The sequence below is a fragment of the Hydractinia symbiolongicarpus genome, chromosome 5 (assembly GCF_029227915.1).
Source record: "Hydractinia symbiolongicarpus strain clone_291-10 chromosome 5, HSymV2.1, whole genome shotgun sequence".
NCBI classification, from domain to species: domain Eukaryota; kingdom Metazoa; phylum Cnidaria; class Hydrozoa; order Anthoathecata; family Hydractiniidae; genus Hydractinia; species Hydractinia symbiolongicarpus.
In genome coordinates this window covers 8,503,766-8,531,602 of record NC_079879.1, presented here as the reverse complement: position 1 = coordinate 8,531,602, position 27,837 = coordinate 8,503,766, and the positions used below count along the sequence as shown (strand labels likewise).

Below are 27,837 nucleotides of genomic sequence, written 5' to 3'. Positions count from 1 at the left end.
AGCCGATTCGTTTATTCGCATTCTCGTCCCCAAAGCTCTTTAAGTTAAATCTCGATGTTTTAATCTCAAAGAGCTCTGGGAACGAGAATGGTTTATTTGGTATTCACTATAATGGCAGGTTTTTACGCCATTTTCCCAATATGGCAGAAGGCGTCAGATGGTTAATAGCGCCTTCGCAGTCATTACAAAAAAAAAATTAATAGAAACGATCCTACATTTTCTAACATGACGAATCAAGTAAAAACTCACTAAGATCATAAATAGATAGCTTGCCAAGTAAAATACACGTCATGGCCATAAATAGAAACTCGCCAAGTAAAATACACGCGGTGGCCATATATAGATAGCTTGCCAAGTAAAATAGTACACGCCATGGCCATAAATAGAAACTTGCCGAGTAAAATACACGCGGTGGCCATAAATAGAAACTTGACAAGTAATATACACGCGTAGGCCTTAAATAGACAGCTCATCAAGTAAAAACGATGACAAGCACTCACCTCGAGCAGGAGTAAAACTCAATTGAGACGAAAAGGCTTCATTTTATCGACGTCACACAAGAAACCTGGTTTTTAACAACTATTTTCCTATAGGAAAATCCCTTTGAGGGGCCACAAACAACACAAATACGCGGGACCGACACGCAAAAGTTAAAATTTGAATTAAAACTTATTAGCATAAGATTTGACATACGACTGATGCGCAGAACATTTCTGGAGAAATGGTTTGACACACGTGTTTAGCAGAAAGCTGATTCAAAACATCGATTGTAAAAGACAGGTGTCAAGATATTAAATTTCCACAATAAAAAAGTTTTTAAAAATTACAGTGTACATTGAATCTTTCCTCGTGTATTCGAGAATAACGTGGAATAGATTGGCATAAGGTTCACTTTGGAACTATTTTACCAGTTCCAGCAAGCAGAACAGATTTCAACAAGTTCGACACGGATAACAACTCATTCGACTACCTCTTCTTCGCAAGTACTAACCTATCTTTCTCGTATAAAAGATCGGAATAACGATGTTGTAAAGCTCTTTCGCGTTCAGTTTGTTTTAACACGTCTTCTTCTAACGCCTAAACAACGGGAAAAATCTAACAGAGTGAAATCTGCAATGGTGACCACTGCAGGACATTCCCGAACAATTTCATCAATTCAAGGACGTTTTCTGTACCAACGAGAACTTTTTAGGACAGTGCTTCCAACACAGTATTAAAAGTGACGCTACTTTAAGGAGCTTCACACACGGCATGTTTTTAGCACTAACGTTCTACTTGTGTTCACAGTGGAAAATAAAGTACGTTTAAGAAAAATGAAAGTTAGGCCAACATTGTTGTTGATAAAAATTTTTCAAACATTTCTGAAGAGTTAGCAAATCTTTAGATTTTTTCGAAATTAAGTGAATGTTATGACTTTCCAGGACCGTGGTCACCGTGTCAATTTTAGGGTCATCAGCAGAAGTACATGTGTTAAAAATTATACTCTTAACTATTCTTTCAAATACAGTGAAACAAAAGTCATTCAAATTTTTAAAGGACCAAAAAATTGTTGAATGTGGTTTTATAGCAGAAAATGCAGTCATATGAAAAGGATCCTGTATCTTCACTTTTTTCTAATGTCGTTCATTGCTAACTTTTCGCATTATTCTGACAAGCCTTACAAAAAAAATTGCTCAAAACAAACCCGAAGTCTCCGTAGAAAAATTTATTACAATAGCTCTGATTAATGAGATAAGGCTATGGTTATAAAACTTTCAAATATTGCAGATACTATATCTGTTCGCACAATTTGTTTCTTAATTCCTCGCTTGCTTTAACCAAAAGATTTTCATGTCAGCAAATACCAAAAAAAATTATTCCTTTTCATATCATATCCGTTTGATGTGACCTTTCCCAGCCTTGGGTGCCCTGAAAACCCATACTGTATGAGTTAAAATCAGGCCCAAAGTCTACGTCAACCGAAATTTTATTACGTATGTACGAAAGTTTTTTACTTGAATAGCAAATATGCAAAAGACAAGTTGCGACTTTTAGCGATGCTTGAAGTAGTCTGCGAGTAAACATTTTTTTAACAAACAGCTTAAGCTAAACTAAATAACAAACGTACCGCCATTCGTCGAGGTATCGCATGTTTTTCTTGTTTCCGTAACATATCGAATGTTACTGACTCGATTCGACATTGATCAAGTTGGTCGTGTAAGTCGGATATTTGTTTATTCAGCGCCAGAGCACGAGACTAAACCGAAAAAAAAACAGTGAGCTAAACAATGACAATAAAGTTTACCTTATACAGGAGATGTATACAAATAAACAGTCTAAATTACCTGGTAACCGCCTAGCAACACTTTAAGCTTCTTTTCGAGACGAGCTGCTCGTTTCGCGTCTTCTGTCATGTGGTTACGGTTAATCTGTAACAGAAAGAAACATAAAGATTTCAATTGTTAAGAGTTTTATAACAAAGCGGGTCAGCTATAACAGTGAATGCAGTGTCCAATGACTATATTTCAGAAGCGTATTTCTTAACAGGGTTGGTTTAAAAACAAATTTCTAGTGGTGACTGCTGTCGAACGCAAATAAGGGTGACGTCAAAGTAGTAAAAGAAACAATAAACTTTAAAACAGCAGAAATTGTTTAGTTAGCAATGGGTAAACTAACTTATTCCAGGAAATTAACGAGACAGAAAATAAACGCGAATTTTAAAAATTCACGTTAAAATGTAACGTGTGTAATTAAAGTTTAAAAGTATATTTTGTAACGTTATTTTTGCCTCACACTCTGTCGCATACTTCGCTCTCCTTGTTTAATTGACGCAAAAAGTATCATCAAGGCAGGCTGGAGGGTAGCTAATATTGTAAACGTTTCGAAGAAAACAAGAGAAACTGTTTGTCAATAAACCCATTTTTAAAATAAAATAAACATATTTCCTGATTGGCGTTATTTTAATGTTGTAAGTCTGTTAAGCTGAATCACGTTAATTAAATTCTTATATAATAATGTTATAGGCATTAGCGTTAATTTTCTTCGTGTTAATTTCGTAATCGTAAAATTTGTGTCTCGTTAGTTAGTGTCTCGTTAATTTTTTGGAATACGGTAACTAACCTCCAAACGTTTCTCTAAAGATTCTATACGATCTTTTTTATTTGCCAACGCTGCTCGAGTGTAACGTTGTTGGTTTGGTAGAAACAATAGCTATGAATAAGAGAAAGGATAAAAACCAAAATTTCTTGAGAGAGTACATTCAATGAGTATCAGAAAAAATCTTCTAGGGTTCATTCTAGAAAGTTATTTTCTAATTTTTTTAAATCCTCATCCTATGAATACCGCCCACCTGTCCAAAGCATTCCTCCCACACTTTGGAATAAACTTCCAACGCCAAATCACCGTGCGCCATAGCAGACTTCACTATCTGTATCTCATCGTCCAGCAACGCCCTTGCGTTATTCATTTCATCTTCGCTGATGTCATCCAAGCCATCAACCTCTAGCGCTTTTTTATTCTCGTTTACCTTTGACAGTGCTGGAGCACGCGTTTTCTTTCCATTTAAAGCAACCATTTGTTCGCTAGTAGGATGCGAGACGATATCGTGACGTAACATTTTAATCATTTCAGCTTTGATAAGTTCTTCCGCCTAAATTAATATTAAAATGTTTTTTAAAAAGGCCACAAGAGAGAACTAAAGAAAACTCGAACGACAAGAGTGTATTAACAATAAAGCAAATAATAAAAATGTTTTCCTTACAGACTTCTTATTTAAAAGAGCTTCCACTTTGCAAACATTAGGGGATAGAAAAACTCTCAAGTCGGCGAGTAAAACTTTAAAAAAAAAACAATTTTTCAACCTACTAGGTCTTTATAATTTAATTGAGACTTTTAAGATGCCATAAAGTTTATCTGTATTCTGACCTTGTGGCAAAAGTACATCCTCCATGACCTGAAATTTTAAATCACGTTAGGACTAACAAAAATGATAAACGTCTTACCATTTGATAAGCATTGAGATCTCTTTTCATCTCTGGAGGTCTTAGTACTGTCGTATTGACGTCAGAGGGGCGTGGCATGTCACGCTGGACCGACTGTGAACGTCGCCGAAACTCTTCAGCCTCTAATCAAACAGAAATAATAACAATAGGATGAGCGTTAAGAAAACTTCTTGCATACGTCTTCTAAAACACAGTTAGCACAACTTCTTGGTAGAAAAATAACGTTTCAATTGTGTCTGTTGTAGTTAAGAAAATAATATTTTATTTTGTAACTATTAATCGTAAAATCTTTATTACTTAAACAAACCAAATAAACGAAAAACCAAAAACAAAAATATACCTTCTTCACGTTGCTTTTCAGCAGCTCTTGCTTCAATATCTTCAGCATCTTCAACAAACTCCGTATCAACAGGTTCGTCCATGTTGATCTCAAATTTCTATGGAGACAGAATACACAAATAAAGAAAATTCCATCATGATCAGTTTTTAATTCACGTTATTTAGAAATCAAACGATGTGATATATGAATTTGTAGTAGACTATTAGCTGTACTTTTTACGTTGCAATAGGATAAAGAATGAGGATGCATTATCGACGTATACCAAAACAGTTCGCTAACAAAGAAAATAGACACACGTACGTCTGGCACTACAATCTCGAAATCGTTACTAGGTTTAGGTAAGTTTTGTAGTCCTGATAACAGTTGATTTTTCAACTCCATTTGTTGTTGCTTCTGGTTTTCTTGGTTGTCAAGGAAGGCTTCTTCTCTGTTAATACTCAAGCTGTCTCTGACAGCTGTTCCTGGAGTCATTCCTCCAACTCCGCCGACACGGGGTGTCATCCCCTTTGGAGTAAAACCAGCTAGAGCAGTAAAAAATCAAACAAAGAATACAAAAGGGAAATACCGATATAATACGGTATTAAAACAGAATGACAAAATGATTTAAAAAATTTGACCATTTAAATCTATTAAATATAAGCTACATATTGCAAATATATTTAGCCTTACAGTTCAAAAAACCTATTTATAGAAAAATTTTTACAAGCATAAACACACACCTTGACCTTCTACTGCTGGTGTTCTAAAAGGGGTTGCAATCATCATGTTTGGTGTTTGTTGCACATGATGTTTGGGCGTGGCACCATCAAAATTACTTTGGTACATAGGTGTATTTATACCACCTTTCAGAGGGGTGTCTACTTGTTGCAAGTTGAGAATATTTTGTGCCTCCTAAAGAATGATAAATAATAATGTCTTCGATGAGCAAGGAAGGCTAAACTTATGAATGTATAATAAAGAACTTCAAACAGATATGTTCACATCGAAAGTGTAACTACTTATAACCTACTAAAAAGTTCAGCCATAGCTGTAGAGGTTGATAAACAATCTGATCATAAATTAAGCCACTTCACATTATGAAAATATTCTTGTGTCACCTGTAAAACATTGTCTTGCATTGCAGGAGTTCTTGGAGTCCTCATGGGTAGGTTTGTACCAGGTGTCACTGAATAGTCAGATAACAATCCTTTACTTGCTGACTCATCTTCGTTGTCAACAAAAGCTTTAGTTTGTTCACTAGCAATGCCCAATTTCACAACCTACAGAGATGCAACCAGAAATTAGAACTTAGTCAGTATACTAGTAATACAATATGGAACAAAATACCCACATTACGAGGTACAAAAAGTTACTACATAGTAAAGTTACTACATAGCAACTGGAGTGTGCAAGACAAGTCATACCTCCTCTAGCTCTGCATCAGTAATCTGAGGAGAAGGTAAAACAAGCTTGCTACGTTTTTTTGAACCGTCTTGATTCATCATTCTGAATAAAAGAAAAAAAAATTGATCATAATATATTGCATACAAGTGTGTTTTTGACAAATTATTTTCTTCTACTAGCTTTTTGTTGGCTGTATGCTGCAGCCAGGATCACGTATGAGAAATTACAATTCTGTTCTCTTTATATATAGACAAGTTAATATCATTATGTATTAACAAAAAACAATGTTTTTATTAATCTCATGAACAAAAGATCAAGGTAGGTGGAAAGGTTCAAAAGCGACAAACAACACACTTGTTTATTGATTGAATAGCTCCAGGTAAATCATTTTCTTTCCGTTTCTTTTGTTTGTCTTTATCCTTTCTTCTGTCTCGCTAAAACATCAAGATCATATTATATTCTTCCTTGACATGTGTACACAAGAGACAAGGCATTAATCTGCACATCACTCAAACGAAATAAAAATTTTTGAAAATATTCTCGGAACATACTTCCTCTTGAATGTCCCTTCTTTTATCGTCCATATGTTCTTGTCTCAACTTTTTATAATTTGGTTCCAGTGCTTTGATATGCTCATCACTTGTGTCATAAAAACCTAGAGAGCGATAGAAATATTCTTACACATGATTTTTACTTCATCTAGGTTTAAGACAGTGTGCAATATAAAAGTTTTGTTTGTTGATATTTTGTAATAACCAGCTGGGAGATACCTGGCATTGTGCGCAAGGTGTACCTTGTTAACAAAAAACAAATGGGCTATATTTTTGCAATGAAAACACACTATTTGTGACAGTGGTCTTGAGATTAATTTCTAGTAATTAACTAGACAAGAGTTTGTCTAACTAATGATGTACACTCACAGCAGAATTTTAAAGTCATCAATTAACATAACACCACAACTTTACCATTTTTGGCAAAAAAGAACTTAATTGAAGCATTGCATTATTGTGGCAAGTTCCACTTACCTTTGGCTGGCTTTCGTTCGAAAGGAATTTCAGCGTTGTAATCAACACCACGCCGTTTGCGACGATAACGTTTTATTCTAAGAAGAATAATACTTGCAACAACTGGAACATCATGCATCCAAAGTTTACTGTTTATGTTTAAGGTTTATGTGCATTTAATTTATAATAGTCAAAAGAAGAGAAATTTACATACTCTATTCCAGCAGCTTTTAATTCTCTTCGCTTCTGTAATGAAGCCAACCTTCTTGCTTCCTCTAGTTGCTTCTCTCTTGCTTTTCTCTTTGCTTTCTTACCCTGTGTGTTTGCCAGCCTGGCTCTAGCTTCTGATAACATTTCCATTTCTGCAGATAAACAAATAAAAAGAAATAAGCAGTAGAAATGTATAAAATATATTAAAAAAAAAATATGTATATTGAACATCAACTGAAACATTAGTAAACATAAAAAAAAGCCTTCTGAAAATATAGTGACAAAAAAATAATGGTAATTCAAAGGCTTTTTTTAAATATTTTTTCCAGAACGGAATATAAAATTTAAGCGTAAGTCGCTTGCAATTCTTTCAGCAATTTAACCACAAGTTACGAATACGCATATTGATATATAGAAAATTTGGTATCTATTTTCAAATGTTTTAATATTCCACGATTTAAAATGGTAGCTTATATTCCAGTAATCTTTCTGTAGTTGTTTAGAAACCAGGAGGTGGGTGTTGAAATCGAAAACCGCATTATAGTAACACCTAAACCAAGTAAATTTCATTGCTTCATGTGGGAGGCAAGATAGAATGCACAACATAGCAATGCAGGAAATGTGTTCGACAGTTGATTGATAGGCTAGCGACTAGTATAATTAATAAACTAATATAATTAATACATCAACATTCCCATTACCAATCACCAACAAGATTTAAGAAGGCTAAGTTTTTTGAGAGAAAAGAGCTTTAGGATAAGTTTCTCCAACCATGTGGTAGTGTAACAACTATTACAGTGTAACAAGCATGAACAATATTTTTTAAACAGAATTAGTATTACCGTCTTCATCCATATCAATTGGATCAGGTCGTGCAGGTTTCGTTTCTGGAGCTGGATCGATTTCACCCGGTCTCAATTTTCTTGGATCCTCATCCAACCCTTCACCCTCTTTGCGCTGTGCTTGATCTCTAAGAGAAATACAATAATTCATGTTTACTGTACCACATTATAACAAGCTCAGGATCTCAGACAAATCTTAAAGCATAATTCCGTGACAAAAAAAATGAAATTTCCCTTTATATAGTTCCCTGATTGAAATTAGAGTATTAAAATCTGCCTTCTATTTATTAAGTCACAATGAATCTTTAAAGAGTTAGAGTTGTAGATAAAAGACAGAAGCTAAACACATTTAAATTACGTACAGTAAGTATTCATATCTTTCAAGACATTGTGCTGCAGTTCTTCCAACCAAAGGAGCAATAGTTCTCCATTGTGTGGGCATGAGCTTAGCAAGATGGAGCAACTTCTCATCTTCTTCGCGACTCCATTCAGTCTAAAGAACAAGCGATTGCTAACACAAATCCTCAAAATCTACAGACAGATTTATGATGTACCTATACGTATTATAATCTGCTCTTACACAATAAAATTTTTAATTATCACATACAATAATAAATGGATATTGACTGATTTTGATGGTCTACTGTAAATTACAAAGCCTGAGGTCAAAAGTACAGACTAAGCTTGGAAATCTTTTTTTTTTATTTGTTTAGGTTTTTAAGGTAGCATTTTAATAATAACTTCCCAAACAAGTGAGTATGGCTCCCTACAAAACCTTTAAAGCTGTAAACCAATCAACTGTTTTTTATATAAAAACCTGTCGTCATATACATTTCATTGTGTTTATATTTTTGAGTGCTTGCTACCTTTTTAGACACATTTGATTGGTTACGTCAATTTATTGATGAAAAAGAAATCAAAGTATGACCATATAAAAATTTTAAAATTTTACTTTTTTATGTACAATAGGTATTTCATTGATAACAGTTTGTTATATGCATATATGTTTATATTTGAACTAAAGGAAAAAACCTGTATAAATATTTTTTTAATAATAATAATAATAATAATAATAATAATAATAATAATAATAATAATAATAATAATAATAATAATAATAATAATAATAATAATAATAATAATAATAATAATAATAATAATAATAATAATAATAATAATAATAATAATAATAATAATAATAATAATAATAATTATAGCGATAAGGTGGAATAATTCGGACCCATTAGTAAAAGGGTGAAATAAGAAAAAGACAAAGTAATTGAGCAAAATGCATCGTTTTTTTGAATTCTTGACATTTCTAACTTTATTTTATGTCATTTGTGTCAGCTGAAAAATGATCCGTGATGAAAATATTTTCGTTTGGTCCGATATGTTCCACCATTTGATATACGCGTGCAACCGCTCTACGGAAGGATTTACACCATTGTTATTGGATATTTTTGTTCATTTATCCTTTTGCAATTTTAACTCAAAGACGATTTTTTTTGGTGGTAGGTATATTATTTTAAATTTTTAAGGTAGCCTGAAAAACCCAGCAAACTTCTTGAAGGGTCGTTTGAGAACAACTTGCACTAGAAAACGAAAAATGGTTATTAGTATGCTGCAACATAAATCCTGAAATTCCGATCTTCTGTAGAAATTTGAACGTTGGGAGGATGTGAGATGAAATATTTAAGTTATGTACTAACTTTTCACTTAAGTTCTATCAATTGGGGATTAAAATTTGCCCAAAATTTGGAATAAAAAAGTTACATTAGTCCGACATGTTCCACCATTTGATATCCATTGTTTATATACGCCATGTTGTCATTTAAGCGTCTTGTCGGAATGATTGTTTTAGTATGGCGTGCCAACAATTTATGAATTTGTAACTTTGACCCCGCAAAAATTGTAGCAATCATTTACTATGTTGTTCCCGAAGAGAAGATGTGCATGAGATATTACTTTATTTAGTGTATTTGTTTTTGCCGTTTGTTATTGTTAATTTTTATTAGCTATCACATTTTCTGCTTATTGTGATTTTCTAAGAGTAGCTTCTAGTTTGTTTTGACTGAAGAATATATAAATGTCAACTATCATTTTAGATTAGTAGGGGCTAGCAAGGGCTAGCATATTGCTAGCTAGCTAGCTAGTTATTGTTGTATACATTTGAAAGAAAGTAAGATAGCTATGCATGGTTGATTTGTCGGTAGCATGCAAATTGTTGCACTATAAATGTCTTAAATAATGTGTAGCATATACCATCTTAATTATGTGATTATATAATATTAAAAAAACAGAGGCAAGAATCTAGCAACTTGCTCACCACATATTTTTATGGTTTTTATTATAAGCAATCCTCTAAAAGAACTTAAAAAAATGCAGGTGAACAAGGTAGATAAATTTTTTGTCTTAATAATTTTCACCAACCTGTCTAGTTTCATACTTAGTAATACCCAATATCACTCAAAAATTTGTCTATTGTCTACTCTGTAAGTGCTCAAGTTTCGGTGCCGGTAAAAATGGCAATATGTTATCCTGACATAAGGCTCAGAATATCATGTCATAGCCATCCAGTGTTGCCACTGGAAAGAGAAAGTGAAATCACATAATTAGGATGTTCACGTAATATGAACGGTATAAGCTCACTCTTTATTTATGCCAGTTTATGGCCTTTGGGAAGTTGTTGTTGATACTATGTAGAATGCAAACATTTCATTTATGTGACGTGTTTGGTGAATCAGTTACATAAAGATGAAGAAAAAGTTTTTTGACCATAAGTATTTTGCACACAGTTTGTTTGGGCCTTATATGCCTTTTGTCTTTAATATATTTGAATATGTATCTTTGTAAAATTTGGTATTCTGTGTTGTTTATCGACCTCCTTTTAACAGCTAAAATTAGGGTCTTAGGAAATATGATAATAGTGAATTTTTTTTGGATCCATTTTATCATGTTGGTGTAGGAACACACCATGGCAATTTTAAATTTATTCTTTAAATTTGTCCTATAGTTTTTATTGTTGTCGCAGTAATAAAGCTGTTCAATAATCACTACACTAAAATCTAGGTAACCACGGTCAAACATTAGGCACATGTTATAGACTTTGGAAGGTGCAACTACCTACTTCCAATAAAGCACACAGCATCAATGTTGCAGTTTGTTTTATGATTGCAAATATAAATTAATTATTTTACACATAACCTTTTTGGATTAGTAGCCAAACACAACCCAAGTCAGTTTTATATAAGAGTTTTTGAGCAACACAAAAAGAAAGTATAAAGTTTGGCGGAATGGATTAATTCCAAACTAAACAAAAAACTTTTTTCTGGTCACAACCATGAAGGTTAGTAGCTAAAATATTAAAAGAAATTACTTTAACATTCATATACATGTGGCTAAAAACACTACAACTTAAGGTTTAACTGCCTTGGAAGTGTTTTTTTTTTACATAATTCTTAGTGTATTAGAGGGACTAAAAACAAAAATTATTATCAAAGGAAATCAAATTAATGTAATTTGACTGTGTTACCTGACTCTTAAGTCATTACCACATACAAATATGGGTACTAGAATTTTGTACTAAGTATGTCAAGTTGGACAGCTCTTGGTTTCACAAGCTGATTTTCTTTTTATATTGTATAAAACTACTTAGGGACTGTCTCCACAATTGTTTCCAGGATTCCCTCTAAAAATCAAAAATCCTCAATGACTTTTTGTGAAAACTCTTACATTTTTATCTATTTGTATAAATTGTAATTGATTTTTGTGGAATATCCATCTTCCGCATCAGCTAATGCAGAAATCAAATCGGGTATCCCATTTGTATCCCTTGTTCAATTCCTTTGGCATTCTTCATTTTACATAAAATGAAATGAGACAAATGAGAAAAGTTTGTATTGGAATTAATTTGTGAAGCCTGTAAGAGTTGTCTCTCTTGTCTGCCTAATACCTAAATTAATAACTTGTATTTGGAAACTTAAAGAATAGCACCCTTTATGCAAAGCAGATTTATTTTTTAAAACTAGGAATTAACAACGTATTAACTAAATGTTTAGCAGTTAGTTGAAAATAGTATATGTATGATGATAATTGCATTCGTATAGTCATAAATGCAGAAACGTTTGGATAAATAAAGTGTTTCATATAAAATGTCCTTTTATAAGAACCAATGTCGAAACTTGCATGATCTAATAAGCAATCCACAATACTCTCAAAACAAAAGTTTTCAATAAATAATTTTAAGTGATTATCAAGCTGAAATCGGTTAACAAGCAAACCAGTTTACAAAAATCGAATACAAATTGAAACTCAATCTTTCATATATTTTTAATTCTGTTTTGACTCCTCTAATTTGAGTAAAGATGTGATCTTCTATTAATTTGTATATGCCTATGTAATGGTACTGTTGATAAAAAGATGTTACTGAAAGTTTATGCTATATAGATCTAAATACTAAAGGTAAGGAGTAGGTAGTTAGTGATTGTGTTAGTGAGTATTTATTATAAAGTGGAAAAGCCAGGTGTACTTTTTCGCACTGAGAGACAGAAAGAGTTCAGATGAGCTAAGAAGCAGGCTAAGTCTCCGTAGAATTAAAGATGTTATCCAGATAAGAAGATTGAATTGGCTGGGGCATTTGGAAAGAATGGAGGAGGATAATTGGGTAAGAAAGTGTAGATACTTGATAGTTCCTGGGGCAAAGCCCAGAGGCAGACCGAGAAAGACTTGGCAGGAGGTTAAAAGGACAGACTTGATAGAGAGGAAGTTGAGTTTAGATCTAACACAGTCTAGATCAGATTGGAAGAGGGTCATTAATATACCCCGTCCAACCCATGCTAGCATGGAAAACGGACGTTAAGCCGAGAATGATGATGATGATGATGTTTCCCGTCACATTATCTGCTTAGATTCTAGTTGAGAAAAATAACGTTGATATTTTCATGGTGTTTGAAATCATTAGTTTCTTGATATTTTTTTTTAAAAAAAAATTATTCCCTAATTCTACTTAATATTTCTTTCCCTTTTGAATAATTGAGGGTAATCTTATAAAACAGTCAACGTTAATTTTCTTAATATAGGGAGTGTAATAACTTAAAAAAAGATAAAAAAAACTTTTACTTTGTTCTGCGAAAAACATTTTAAGGCCAGAATCGCAAAAATAAGATCTGCATAATATTCTCATCTTTAACGCCGTAAGCTAGCCATTGTTAATCTTGTATTTGTTCTTCTCCCAATTATAGATGTTTTTACCTGATGTATATATACATTGTTATCCTTGTCATCAAATATATTAAATAAGTGCATCGATTTTTTAGGAAGATGTCTAAAAAATCGAAATTATCTCGTACATCAAGCCATCAAAATTAACTCAACTGCGACTTATAAATATTTCCGCACTGTTGTATAGACCAAAACTTTAACATGGGTAAGAACTTGCACCTAATAAACAAGAAAATAAAGCAAGAAAGTATCGAAAATACGATTATTGGAAGCATCTAGATCCTGCTTAACGAAGGAAGAAGCGTCATTTTACCAATGTTAGATTGTGTTAAAATTTAACTGTTATAAAACAAGAACTGAGATTGACTGATCGAGAACAATTTTAATTTGTAAGGGGCTGTTCTTATGGGGATAATTCCTTAGTTAGGAGGGGGGAATAATTACGCATGATATAATTTTAACTTTCTGCTTATATGACATGGGCGAGAAAACTTTTCTTCGAGTGAGAAAATACCATGTGATAATTTCTATTGTTTATCGTGATAAGAATCTATTGTTTATTTTTGAAAACTATGCCGAATCGACATAAATTTATCTCGCCTACCGAGGAAACTTATGTTCATATGGGAAAATGCATTACCCGCTTACCGAGATCTCGATCATGCGCCCCCGAGATCTTGGTAAGCGGATAAATGTTTTTTCTCATCTGAACGCAACTAAATTTTGCTGATCTCGACTTGATATCATGCTGAAACATTTACACGGTTCCCGAGAAAATATTTCCCATATGAACAGCCCCTAAAATCTACACATACAGGTGGAACAGAAACACTGAGTTACTATGCGCTGTTTCCGACGTACTGCGATAAGTCGGGAACGAAGTTTCTTTTCAGAAAGGCTCGGTCTTTGGTCGCGTGGAAAGCATCGCAAACTTTAACTGTCATTAAAAATAATTGATGCAATTTTTGTTTTATGTACCTCATCGGCGCAAGTAATCAAGAAAATGTTGGCCTGAAGAAGAACAGACGGACATCGACAACTCTAAAATGACCAGCTTCACAGTTTTCTTTTTTGAAAAATACGCACAAAAGATGCAATCCACATTTGGCTGTGGATACCGAAAAAGTTTTTAATCAAGTTGCTGGTCACAAGTCGGTCGATGTCAAGTGCAAAAATCTGTGATGAATATGAAAAATGTTTTTTTAAAATATCCCATGCGATGTACCACTGCACCAATATAACCAATACCAACAAATACAACAAGTTACTCCAATACTGTTGTTTTTTCTGTTCTAAGTTATTGTTAGGAAGATGTGAATAGAATCTAGTCTCATAAAATAACAAAAAAATATTAAGAAAATCGATTAATAAAAGAGACAGTCTGCTAAAAAATAACCAATGCTACACAGAAATTAACAACTAATCAAATAACTATTAGAACGCCTTAAAAGTTTTGTAAGTTTTATACAAAAACATGAACATTTTTCTTTTCAAAGTGATACAGTAAATGTCATCGTTAACCCTTTTTTAAGGCCTGTAAATTAATCCGCCCCCTTCCCAACTTTTAATGGCTTTTCTACACCGCATTAAACTTATGCCTGAAGGATATTATTGTTTGTAGAAATTAATTTTGGCAAGATTTTGCCAATTTGGGGAAAATTAATCCCCACAATAATTATTGGTAACTTTGTAATTCGCGAAAATTAAGTCCCGCAAAATTTGGATTCTTTCACCAATTTTTAAATCACACATACGGAGTAGTGTGATATGTTGGTTTACCCTTTCGTCGTGGCGGCGGCTTTTTTCAGGAAAGTTTCATCACACCGGATTCGAGTTGTTTCGCGTATGCCACTGTATCTGAAATAGTGCTTTATTATTAATCAGGGTTATAATAGACATTTATTTCACAAATAGTATCCTATTTACTATATTTAAAATCGTCGAATTGTCGACTATTGGTAGAATTATGGATATAAAAACAACTATTACATTTCTAAAGTGTACAAATTAAATTTGTGAAGATTACTTTTCTTTCAAAATTTTTATCATCCCTGTTTGTTTTGGTAACTACCGTCATTTAGATTTCCCTCGCCAGTTTACAGAAAATATTAAAGTAAACTCTTTTTTCATGTGTAGCAAAAGCGATATAAGTACAAAGCCCCCTTTCCCCCAGTATCAATGTTCAAAAGTTGTGCTAACACGTTTCCAAACATTGATAATGAGGGAGACCGGGTAGGAAAGGATTATACTGCACTTTTTGTAGCTTTCTGCCAATATATTTTGACCGAGATTGTCTCTGAAATTTTAGACTTTAGGCTATTTTTTGCAGTAATTTTTTTGACTTAATTTTTAGATTAATTCTAAAGGTGGGATACTATATATATGTTTTGATGTATGTAACAGCGTTGTTTTTTGTGCCATGCTAAAATTGAAAACAATAGAATTGCTAAAGCAATAGATGACGAGGCAAATGGGCAGTTTCCGATAATCGAAAGACATTATAATATTCCGTGTACAATTGTAGTTAGGTGAATACGTTATTGTTACTGATTTTTATGGGTATTAATTTAACGCACTTGTGCCAAAAAAATTTATGCGTTTTGCGTCACTCGGATTTTGCATGGGTTTAACTGTAAAATGTATGCGTCATATGCGTCACAACATTTTTTTAAGATCTATATACCATTCATTTAGAAATTTTGATGTGACGCATGTGACGCCTTACATTCTTTCACAGCATAGTACTATATAGCTCTGAATAAGTTTAAGTCAATTTGGACAAGTCTGACAAAAGTCTTTTTATTATATACTTTTACATCATTTTGAATATGCTTAAATCTTCGGCATTTGATACAGGTGCTTACTGTTGATGAAATTAGGAATCGGTTTTTCGAGAGACTTTGGAGAAGGAGCGAATGCGGAAGCTGTCGCTCCTTCTACATTTGCTGGCGAGCGTAAACGTACGAAACCTCGCGCATACCAGATGCCTATCGCCAGTACGCAAAATCCCGCTCCTATTACATAACTAATACACATTAGGGATGCTTGAACTTGACTTAGGTTGATCACTTGATGAAGTAATTTTGCTCTGGTTCTTTCGTAAGTTCTCCTTATTCTTACGTTTCCATTCAGCAAGTTTCTTACCAGCAGCAAATCAGCCTTCATTTTTTTCATTTACCTCTATAAAATTCACTCCTATCGTTGTATTGTTGTATTCTTATAGATTCTTATATAGATAATTTTAAGTTTATTCCCCATCTTCTTGCATCACATGCGTGTCTTCTACATCTAACTGCTTAACATCTTCCTTTTTCTTGGACACATGCTTCACTGTGTGTGCAGCAACCAGAAGGGACGATAAAAATTTACCAAGGGCAGAGTACACAAGACTTTCTAGACCTGCCATACTACCCTTAATGATTGGTTTCTGCTCAATATCTTGCCTCAGAGCTTCAACACTACCGAGTTGAAAGACATTTTCTACAACATTTGCATACAGGGAGATTGCATGTGAAGATAGAGCTAGTGCCGTTTTTTGCCCCTTTTCGTTGATCTCGCGTTGAGCATACTCAGTATATGCTTTTGCGATTGCTTCACCCGGTGCCCTGTCTACAAACCCCCCAGTACATTTCTTTGGTTAAATATGCCCTTTTCATTTTCGCAGAGCTTCTTCTAAGACTTTACGTTTACTTCTGTGAGAGTATCCACTTGCATGAAATGTCATCGATTATTTTAGCAATCTCTTTCATTCTGTTTATTATTGGCCTATATTTTAGAAAACAGAGTAAGAGCAACACGTAAGGTAGAGCGAATGCGCATGTGCAAGATATACTTAGACAAGTTTGCATCACATGTGTGTCCATTTTGTTTCACTATTTTTTAACAGCATAGTGCCCACGAGCTAGTGTTGGAGTCTGGACAAGCCTTTTATCATCAGCGCGATTTAGGGCTAGTTTGTTCACCTTTGGAGTGTAGACTTAATGATTTTTCTCCTGGATGAGCACCCATATCCAACCATTGCTTGTATATAATCGTCGAAAGTGATAGATTACTCCGTTATACATTTCTTTACACCTTTCGTTTTACGATCACCACCATTTTTCGTGAAAATTTTGTAGGTATAGAGTTTTGCTCTCCGTGCTATGAACTGCGTCATGATTTTCGTCCTTCATCAAGCGAACGAATTTTTTATTCTTTCCAATTGGAGGCGGTCTATTATCTTCTTCACTGTACCCACTTGTATCAAAGCGTTTCTCAACGTCGTCTGCAATTTCTTTGTAGAAATCTTCCGTACGAATGTGGTAAACGAAACTGTCAGTATCCATATAACAGAGTTGGAGCTTGCTACCATATATCGGTTGTATATAGTCATAATGCAATTCATACATCAGTAGCTTAGATGTATCTAGAATCGCCTGACCGACTACACAAGCTACAACATTTTAATCTCCGTTTTATTCATTTCTATACCTATTAAATGTTTGCTAAAACAAATGCAACCTTTGAATTTTGGCTTTGGTACAAGCTTTGAATATTTTCTTGGTTTGTGACAAGCTTAAGATGACGATGATTTCTAACATTTTCCATCGTCTTCCTAAAGACGGAGACTTCTCAGGGTAGTCTATATCAACCTGGAGTAGGTATCCATGCTTGTTTTTTTTTTTTACTAACTTTGCGATTTTTTTTTACTGCAACCTTCTCCGTCTCGGAAATCCATTTGAAGCTATCTATCGGTAAGCCTTCAATCATTGCCCATTCATACTGGTTGTTGTTATATTATCCTTATCGAAGAACCGTGTATTTCTTTCCTAATTTAGATGCGCGTCGTAGCCACTCAGGTTGTAGAAGATGATAAGGATTTGTTTTGGAATCTTATACGCCAGGTTGCAGTTGTTATGTGCTGCTCTTCGATAGAGACCAATATAGTGACAGTGATCTCGAACTTTTCGATTTTGTACAGGATAGACGAATGGTTTCATACAGATATGACATTCCGCAGCCTCATTGTATTCTATCTTGAGCACCTCTGTAAGTTCTATCATTTATTGCTGAAGAAACGCATCGTACAATCTCTTCACCTCGTATTCCAAATGGTCCACGAATCAATCGCTTAACACAATCTTTCCCGCGATAAACCGTTAGTGGGTTCGGTACGTAAGTAAATTTGCTATATGTGCACCATCCAGATGATTCATGCTTGTTCAGCTTTTTGTTCTTGCTCTCTCTACGATCTTCAACCCGGATAATTAGATTTACGAAGTCTGCGTATATGGGACCCTAAACTGCATCTGACCATCCTGGTATTTCAACCATTTTTTCACTCTCCTTTTGCATCGTAATCTATGCAGTATTTGTAGTGCTTGTCTCTCAATTCTATCGTGTTAAATGCTGCGAGGCAGTTCAGACAGAAATGCTTTTGATGGTGTTTTTTACAATTCAACCGACTCAACAATCTTAAGATGTTTTTAAGCAGAGGTGTAGTGCGTCTTCTTACCTTCTTTGATGAGCTGTAGGTTCACCTGTTTACTACATGTGATGTTATAGCCGGATCATCGCAGGGTACTAATGCTCTTTTTCGTCACGTAAAACACGTTTACAGCAATGTCTGGGTTGTTCTTCTCAAACTTGGATATACTTTTGATACTTGTAAAAAAATCTAAATCCTGCCAGTTGTAGTGATTTTTGAACTCTCGTAGTTTGGATATCCTTTGCACGTCTTTCACGATCTTTTCATGGTGCAAAGATGCTATGCCACTCCATTTAAAGCACTCTTCATCTTCATTGTGGAGTTGATGATAGCCTTTTTAAAGGAAATCCAGCTAGGCAGTTTTATGTACGAAGAACCTCTCATAAGCAGCAGCTTATAGAAGTCTACATCTAATAATATAACTCTGCATTACTTATTAAAAGAAAGCCATATTTTATATAAGAAAAAATAAATAACCACTTTAAAGATTAAAATAGTAGATGTTACTTTAGATGTTACTTTTAGTGTGAAAGTCCTGAAAACAGTCTTCGCAGATATATTTTTCACATTTGACACAGTAGTTGACTGTATGTTTGTTTTTCCGCTTTCCAGTCTGTGCATCTAATTTGTAAGCACGCATAAAGCATTTTCTCCTTGGGTTTTTCTTTGATGCATATTGCTCTCCAGTCAATCTTCTAGAAGGCAGAACATCAACCTTTGATGCAGTTTTTATGTGGCTCGAGCGACCTGCATTGTCGACAAGGCTTTCATGTTTCTCGTCCAGGAATGGCTGAACCAATTGATGAATCAGCATTTCACGATATTTATGATGTTGCCGTTGTTTCGTTTGGAACTCAGGGAATTTTTTGAAAAATAAAATCATGCTATTCAATATGGCCATTTCAAAAAGTCTGAAAAATACTTTTTTCCACCATTTTCTCGCTTTTCGATTCAAACCATAACAGGATAATCGAATTTGTCGACACCACCCATATTGTCATTATACGCCTTGTTCATGACACGTTTTTAAACATCCCCTTTATGACGATGGACAATTTTTTCCTGATTTCCATGAATGGAGGACATAAGAAACACATCTCTGTTGTTCTTCCAGTGCACAGCAAGGATCTTCAAGTTTTGCCTCCTTGAATGCCTTTGGAAATTCGCCACGGTTTATTCGGATTGTGCCGCAAGCAAATGTTTTCCTATCTTTCAAATCTTTAATGAGTTGAAGACTAGTGTACTAGTTGTCAATATATAAATGAAAAGCTTTGTCTAAGTAATCTAGGATTTCTTTTGAAGGCCCATTTGTATCTGAAACAAAGCGGATTGGAATATTTTCTTCGTCTTCGCTGCTTGTTTCTTCAAGAAAACTTTCTTCCCAACACTCATCATCACTGCTTAACACTTCTGAGGAATCAAGTACAGCATTTATAACCTCTTGCAGGCTCAAATTTTTATGTTTGTACACTTTTTCACCAGTAGCACTTCTGTCTTGGTCAGCCATTTTTTTGGTTTGTTTTTGTTCAGTTACTGAACTTCAAAGGCATTTTTTCAATGTTTATGTTACTCTAAACCAATCAGATTTGTTGAATATGGATTCTGTGCTACTTCAAGACTGTGCATATGAATTTTGAAGAAAATCCGGGCAGGCAAGCCGAATATATTCCGGATTTTTTTGGGGGTCCGTTTTCGGACCCCCTAGTTGCTAAAGGGTTAATATTTAGATTACCTTTCTCGCAGGATTTTTACACTTTTAAAAGACTTTGTTCTCTTTTAATTTTGTGAACGACGAACCCACTTTTTTATAAGCTCTGTTTTAACAAAAATAAATATCTCCAAATATTTAAAAAACCTTATTCGTTCTTTAACTTTTATAAACAACGAATTCCGTTTTTATAATCTCTGTTTTGTATCACATGAAACCTTTTTAATACGTCCTGGCCTCATTTTGCCATAAAATTAATCAATATATTATTTATAGGTTACTTAGGATGAGAAAGATGAAATAGAGGATAGTGGAAAGTATGTTGTGCGTTGTTAAATAATGATACATAATTATAGTTATATTTATCTATCTTTATTTTGCATGCTACTTTTTTTTAATATTCCTTAATTTCCCCTCCTCCCTCGCCCGATGTTTGATATTATTGCTTGTTTTGTTATTACTAGAAAAGTACAGTGAGAAGGTGTCAAAGTAGCTACATACCGCCACCAACATGTAGTATGCCTATATTTATGAACGATGTAAGTACCGCTTTTAAATTGTTTTACGATAGCATGTACACCTTTTCATTAAAATCTATCATTTGTTTCTTTATTTGTTACTGTGTCCGTTTTAATCTTTATCACCAGTTAGCAGAGTCATGTCGAATACTATAAGAGTGAGAATTGATTAGAATAGAACTTTAGGAGGCTACCTGGTTAAGCAATTGCTTTGTTTGAAGTTTCGTAGTTTAAATAGGAAACCTAGGGCACTCTTTGTAGCACCCTTGTTGATAAAGTACCAGGAACCATTGAAGAAGCTATCCTGAGAAATAAATATAATAACAGTTACTAGTACATTACCTACTTGATTAGGGTCTTAAGTTTGTCTTTTAGATTTTAATAAATAGTATCATTAACCTCAAATTAATTGACGTAAGTTCAATGTCTTCATGCATTAGAAATTGCAGAACCGATTCCTTCTCTTACGCTATACGCAGGCTTAACGTAATAATATAATAGGCTTAAATCGTTTTGTCTTCAAAAGTTCCAACATATGTCCCTACTATTGTGTGAAGATGGTACGTCTGGTAAATTTTTAAAAAGATATTGTTACAAATGCCTCCATTGAGTCGTGCCGGAATCTCAAAGATTCAAGAAATTAGGCATAAATTTTTCGTCTACTTTACAAAGAAATGAGCGTATCCACTTTGGATGTTACAGCCAATAGCCTCGTAATATAACAGAACTTCATTTCTTTTAGCTAAATGTAAAAAAAGAATTTGCAAAACCATTGGAGGTAATCCTCTTTATTAACGCTTACCTTTTTGAAGGATTGGTGCTTAATGTTTAACGCATTAAAAAGACTAAAAAATTTTTTTATAGATTTCTTTATGCAGGTTTCTCCTTGTTTCAGGTTATGGATGTCTACAATATCCACTTTACCGGTAGATCAATATATTTTTTTACATACACAGCACTTCGTGTATTTGACATGCTTTTAACCCAACTCTGTTATTTTTTAGGCAGAGGAGTTTTTGCTTTAAAGACCTTTTTACCCAATGATTTCTTATTGCAATATCCTGGGGAATTGGTTGATGCAAAAGTTGGGGCAAAGCGCGAGCTTCTTTTCGAAAAAGAAGGTCGTGGCTGTTACTTGTTTTTTTTTTTTAATTTTAATGGCAGAAAACTTTGGTAAGTGCGCTAGCTATGTTTTTTATAAGCACAACATGTATAAGCATGCCCAGCCTCCATTTTGTCAAAGGAATAAGAGTAATCACGAGTCTGTGGAATTTCAGTACTACATTGTTCCCCAACTTTTAATACCCCACTTTACATTTTTCGCAATGATTAATTCATTGATGTTGTACAGCACCATTATGTCATAAAACTATGCTGTTTTGAGAAAGTGCGTAGCATCCTCTGTAATAAATTTGGTTAAACTTATGGTAATTTGTGTTTAGAACAATTATAAAAGACCGTTTACTTTCGAGATGCTCGTGAGTATAGTTTGGAATGTTATATTTCTTTCTTTTATAATCAAGCGTAATTCAGGTTTTCATTAATTAATTCATTCATTCATTCATTCATTCACTTTTACTTTAGGATGATGCCACTTTTGGAGATGCCGAAGCAAATCAATAAACCAATAGGAATAAGGCGAAAGAAGTGGAAATAATATTTTCCTTTATTCAATATTATATATTAATTGCAGTAAATGACCAATTAAACGTAATGGGTGTTTATTTAACGATTAAATGTTACATTGGGATTACTAGTTGCGTTTTTTTTGCTTTAAGTCTGATTTTAGCTTTATCTTTTTATGAATGTACACCCTGGACTTTCTTCAAGCGTAAGCGGTTATTCATAGTTATGGGTCAATTACGGCAACACTAAAGTACATTTTGTAAAGAAAGATTGTTTCTATCTAAAATATGTTATATATCCTTTGTTCATTATTTTCAATCGAATATATATGTCTACTCAAATTTTCTGTTTTCATTTATTATGAACGAAAGAAAAATGAGAAATATGGTGGACTCTACAATATTTTAAATAGTTATGAACTTAACTGGTAGGCTTGGGTTTTTAAATACCAGTACCATAGCAGATGCCTATAAGTTACTACCTTGAAAAAAATAACATCAATTCACAAAAGCAGTTATGCATTATACAGACATGACAAGAATATTTTGCGAAGTTTTGACAGGTTACATAGTTAACTTGGTGTTCTAGTTTTCTAGCCTTGTAGGTACTAAAGAATGAAAAATTAAAAATGGAGTTAAAAGGTAACAATTCACTCGACCCACAAAAAGAAATCCAAACGTTTTTAAAAGTCTAAGCTGGCTCAGATTTATTAAAAAAACACTTAAAGTCAAAGGTCGAAACAGTCAGAGCAATATATTAGTTGCAGTAATATGCCAACCCAAGTTTTTGATTCACGAACAAGAACTGTGGTTAGAAAAGGTAGTAGTCTACTAAGTAAAGTAAGTTACATGTGGCAGGTCCAAATAATCTTGACTGGAGATATGAACAATGATTTATTTAAAGAACATAATATAAGTCAACAGTACTTGGGCATGTTGCAGTCTTACGACTTACATTAACATATAACGAAACCTACGAGACAAGAAGCGTCTATTGAACATATTTGGACAAGTAACAAATAGCAAAGTTAAAGTACAAGACGTGTTACCGGCAGACGAATTGAGTGACCACAATGCAACGTATATCTTTATTAACATTAGACCAGACTGGTTCAAAAAGTGCTATAAGCATATCCTTAATATTAAAACATTTAATGCAAATTTGTATATAAAAGACTTCCAAACATTACCATTTAATGTGGTCTATGCTTTAGACGATCCAGAAGAAAAATTCTCCATTTTTAACGATTTAACGAAAGAATGTATTGACAGACATGCTCCACTTATTCGAAACAAAATCACTCCAGCGCCAGCACCTTGGATGCGTGATCCTGCTATACTAGAGTTAAAACAACAGAGGAACTCTAGTCGAAAAAACGCATTCGAAACGAGCAAAAAAGTAGATAGACACAAGTTTGTAGAAATTAAAAATGGACTTGCTTCTCTATCAAATCAGCAAAAAAAGTCCTTTCTCACAACTGCATTAAGCTCAAAACGACCGGCTGATTTTTAGAAAGTTTAAAGGAAATTTTGAAACCATTCTTTTCTATGAATGACATCAAGGACATCAATGCTTTAAATAATCACTTTACCACTGCCGAACGACAATAAATCACCGAAGCATAAGTATGGAAACAGTTAAAGCTTTCAACTTCAGTGAGGAAGGTTTTCATTTTCACGAGGTTAAATACAGTAAAGTTGTTGACCTATTACGCTTATTAAGAAACTACTGTTCTACTGGTGATGATGAAATACCGATATGGCTCATAAAACCTGTAATAGAGTATCTTGCATCGCCTTTAACGCATATAATCAACTGTTGTATCGAAAAATAACACTTTTCTAAGCAATGGAAGATTGGATGAGTGGTTCCTATACCGAAGGTTAATCAACCAATGTCTTAAAACGATTTGAGACCAATTACAATTCTTCCAGCTCTTTCAAAGGTTTTTGAAAAATTATTATGCAAGCTGTTATTAGAGTACATTGACAATAAATCTATATACAGTAACACTCTATCCGATTTTCGGAAAAATCATTCAACGGTTACCCTCTTATTAAAACTAAAGGATGACATTATTAAAGCAATGAACAAAAGTGAAATAACATTGACTGTCATGGCAGATTTTTCAAAATACGAAAACTTTATCGAATAGGATTATCGAAACCTGCCATAATAATGCTGTTAAACATCTTTCTGCTCGAGAAAAATACATACAAGTAAATGATAAAAAATCTAGCATATCTCAAGTAGTTTTCGGAGTGCCCCAAGGCTCCATACTGGGTCCAATCTATATGTTAATGACCTGAGTGATTGTGTAAAAAAAAATTATGTTCGCGAAAGATTTTTTTATCCTTTTCAGTTACTGCCTATGCTGTTAAGTCACGGAAAGAAACTTTACTCACGATACGCTAAGCATAATCGATAATTGCCGTAAATTGGCATATCTAAACAGTGCTCTGTATACTTGTGACGTCTTAATGACTTTAATGAACAAAATCGGGGACGAGTAAATTTTCCTGACTATTGCTTACACTTTCAGATTTTTGCATAAAAAATTTTAGTTACCATGGATATTTCTTTTCGTACATCCATGGATACACTAAAGTAATTTGTTTGCTTTTCTGAATTAAAAAGTGTTTCGCGATAAATCGATAAATACAGAAATCGGGAAAAGAAGAAGAAGCACACTTAACACAAGGCCCTTTATAAATTTTGTAAATATATGCTCGAACTCGCCGTAAATAACAGGTTTGATAATTGCGATAGAAAATCTATAAAGGTCTTTTAGCTGCATTATTGTGAAAAAGTAGAATTTATTAGTTATGTAATAATAAATTTTGCCTTTTTTTGTGGTAAACATAAGCGATCATCTACAAAATAAATTATTTAATCAAATTTGAAAAGTCCGAAATATTCCACCAAAAAGCTAATAATTGAAATACATATGCATAATGTCAGAATTATTCCACCAGTCCAACATATTCCACCTTGTCCGACATATTCCACCATATGTCCGATATATTCCACCACGTCCGACATATTCCACCAAAGTCCGACATATTCCACCAAAATAATAATAATAATAATAATAATAATAGAAATAATAATAACAACAATGATGTCTTTTAAAAATATAATCATAGACACCTTTGCGTATAATCATACATGCTGAGTATCTTCACGATCAAGTTTGTATGAAGATACAGTATAATATCATATAAAATATCAGCATGTAAAAGCCGCTTTAAATATTCTGTATAGGCACGCTATTGACAAAGTACATTTTTATATGCAGGAGGCAACAAATTTAAAAAATAAAAATACCTTTTTAATACTTGGATCAATCCATTCATACCATCTTGCTTTGCACTGTTTCCCAGACTTTTTGTGTAAAAGTGATGCAATACGACTCCACTGATTCTTTCCATATTTCATTACAGCTGCTTTTAAGATTTCATCCTGGTGACAAAGAGAGTAAAATAATAAGTAAATAAATAAATCAACTAATAACAAATCAATTAGCACTGGAAAAGATATAAAGTCAACCATAATTTTTTAGTTTTTTTAATTGTTGTGATACTATCTTAAAGATTATTAAAAGAATGCAAAAAAATAACAACTCAAATTGATACAATACCTCAGTGTTGGACCAAACACCTCCTTTTATATAAATCCGCACCATATTTGTATATTTTTATAACACTATAAAAACAACACAACAACAATTAAGTTTTTATAAGGTTGCAATTATTCATAATTTTGCACAGATTTGTTTTGGCAGAAACTATTTCAACCGAGAAAATGGATTTCTTAATTTGCTTGCATCAACAGAAAAAAGTGTGCATTTTTTAAGGCTTGTTTGCTGCATCTGACTGATTATGTTTTCACCAGGAAAACAATTAAGGTGAATGCATGATGACTTTAAACATGTTTCTTCCTCTGCTACTTGTTGTTTTGAAATCTTCGAAAACTGTTGTTAAAGTTCATTAAAAATAACAGCCCTGTAAGTCATCATCGTGATGCTACAGGGTAATTAAAACTAGCAGAAAAAATAACCTTGCCCTTGAAATTCCAATGTGGGAAAGTGTGTAACATTACACTTTCTTTGAATTGCAAAACAAGAGGCTTGATTATTTGAGGAACAAGTCTTAAAAGAAATTTGACAAGATGTTGAAACCAAATTCATTTTGCAATCTGTAAAAAAAGAAATATACACTAGTTTTTTTTTTACATTAGAATAACCAATGCAAACTTAACACGTGGAATAACAGGAAAGAGAAAAAGCAACAATGTAATAATCATGCCAACTGTTTACTTCATTAGTGTAGCAAAGAATGTTTATCATTTCATATTTAGCCTGTTTTTTTGCAGTGAAAATCTAGATGGAGAAATCCTGCCTTCACTGTGATGAAATTTTACAACTTCGATTCCCATCATTGAGGCCTGCCATACACAGGAAATTAAGATTTATTTTTACTTGTTCTGTCAGGCAATGTTTAATCTTCAGGATCAGCTAAAGGCAGAGCAGATTGTCAAGTCACAAGCATAACTGAATAATAGTAAAATTGTAAAGTTTGAGAAGTGTAAGAAAGGACTAGAAAAGAAAGGGCTAAGGGTGAACACAGCAAAGTCTAAAGTCATGATTAGTAGCATTGCAGCCAAGTGTTTGTGGTGTAGCAATATCCGTAAATGTTTTTATACCTGCATGAGGGTGCCGACTCGCTGAAAACGTCTTATATGTGAGGCCAGCCACAGGCTTTTTTTTTTAGGGGGGGGGGGGGGGGGGGTTATCAAGAAGAAGGAAGGTGCTATTTTGTCGTCATACTTAGGTCATCATCAAAAATATATTGTGTTCGCGTCCTTCGCGAGATATTTTTCAAAAAACTAATTTATGCAAAATTGACAAAACTCGTGAAAATTAATTTCCATAAAAATTAATTCCTTTAGGGCACCCCTCAGGCCTGGTCAGGAGACATGTGCGATCGCACGCGCACACACCCATACACGCGCAAAAAAGTTTACGTGAGCGATTTATCGGTCACGTAAGAGACTATTTATCAGAATTTTCTAGAGATCCTACGATATTTTTTTTTCACATTTTAAGAGAATCTACTAAATAAGCGCCACCAAAAACACAAAGCTTATGAAGAACGATCGTGTTATTATGAAGAACATGAGGTGAAGAGAACATTAAGGTCGGCTCCTTTCCTTCATGCTGCCACTCTTATGCTCCGGGCATCTGCAGAAAGAAATTTTTGTTTTACAGATCAAGCATGTGCATGTCGTAACTTTTTGTTTCATTGACCACTCACGCAAACTAATTTGCACGAGCTTTTGTGATCGCACGTGGATCGCTCACGCAGATTAATTTACGTGAGCGATTTAGCGCTCGCGGGAGTAAATTTTCCCGACCGAGCCTGCCCCTGTGGCTACTGATAGTTTACAGGGCAGCAAAAAATGGTCTACTAACGATGTTGAATGGCGCTATACTGTTTTGGCCCAAGGAACGAATTTGATTGCTCCAATCTAAAAATCC

General features: G+C 33.8%; 1 protein-coding gene across 1 annotated transcript; it reads right to left on the bottom strand.

The window, feature by feature from the left end:
- Positions 1-783: 783 nt before the first annotated feature.
- LOC130644589 (cell division cycle 5-related protein-like) lies at positions 784-26,009 on the bottom strand. Its single transcript, XM_057450250.1, has 19 exons — positions 25,939-26,009; positions 25,626-25,760; positions 8,122-8,252; positions 7,760-7,887; positions 6,922-7,069; positions 6,729-6,805; positions 6,255-6,358; positions 6,058-6,137; positions 5,724-5,805; positions 5,418-5,579; positions 5,040-5,211; positions 4,621-4,841; positions 4,321-4,417; positions 3,981-4,102; positions 3,329-3,628; positions 3,100-3,189; positions 2,325-2,408; positions 2,108-2,236; positions 784-1,077 (listed from the first exon to the last, which is right to left on the bottom strand). Exons 1-19 carry the CDS (start codon positions 25,981-25,983, stop codon positions 967-969), a joined length of 2,418 nt encoding a protein of 805 aa, XP_057306233.1. The 5' UTR covers positions 25,984-26,009; the 3' UTR covers positions 784-966.
- Between the last annotated feature and the right edge of the window lie 1,828 nt (positions 26,010-27,837).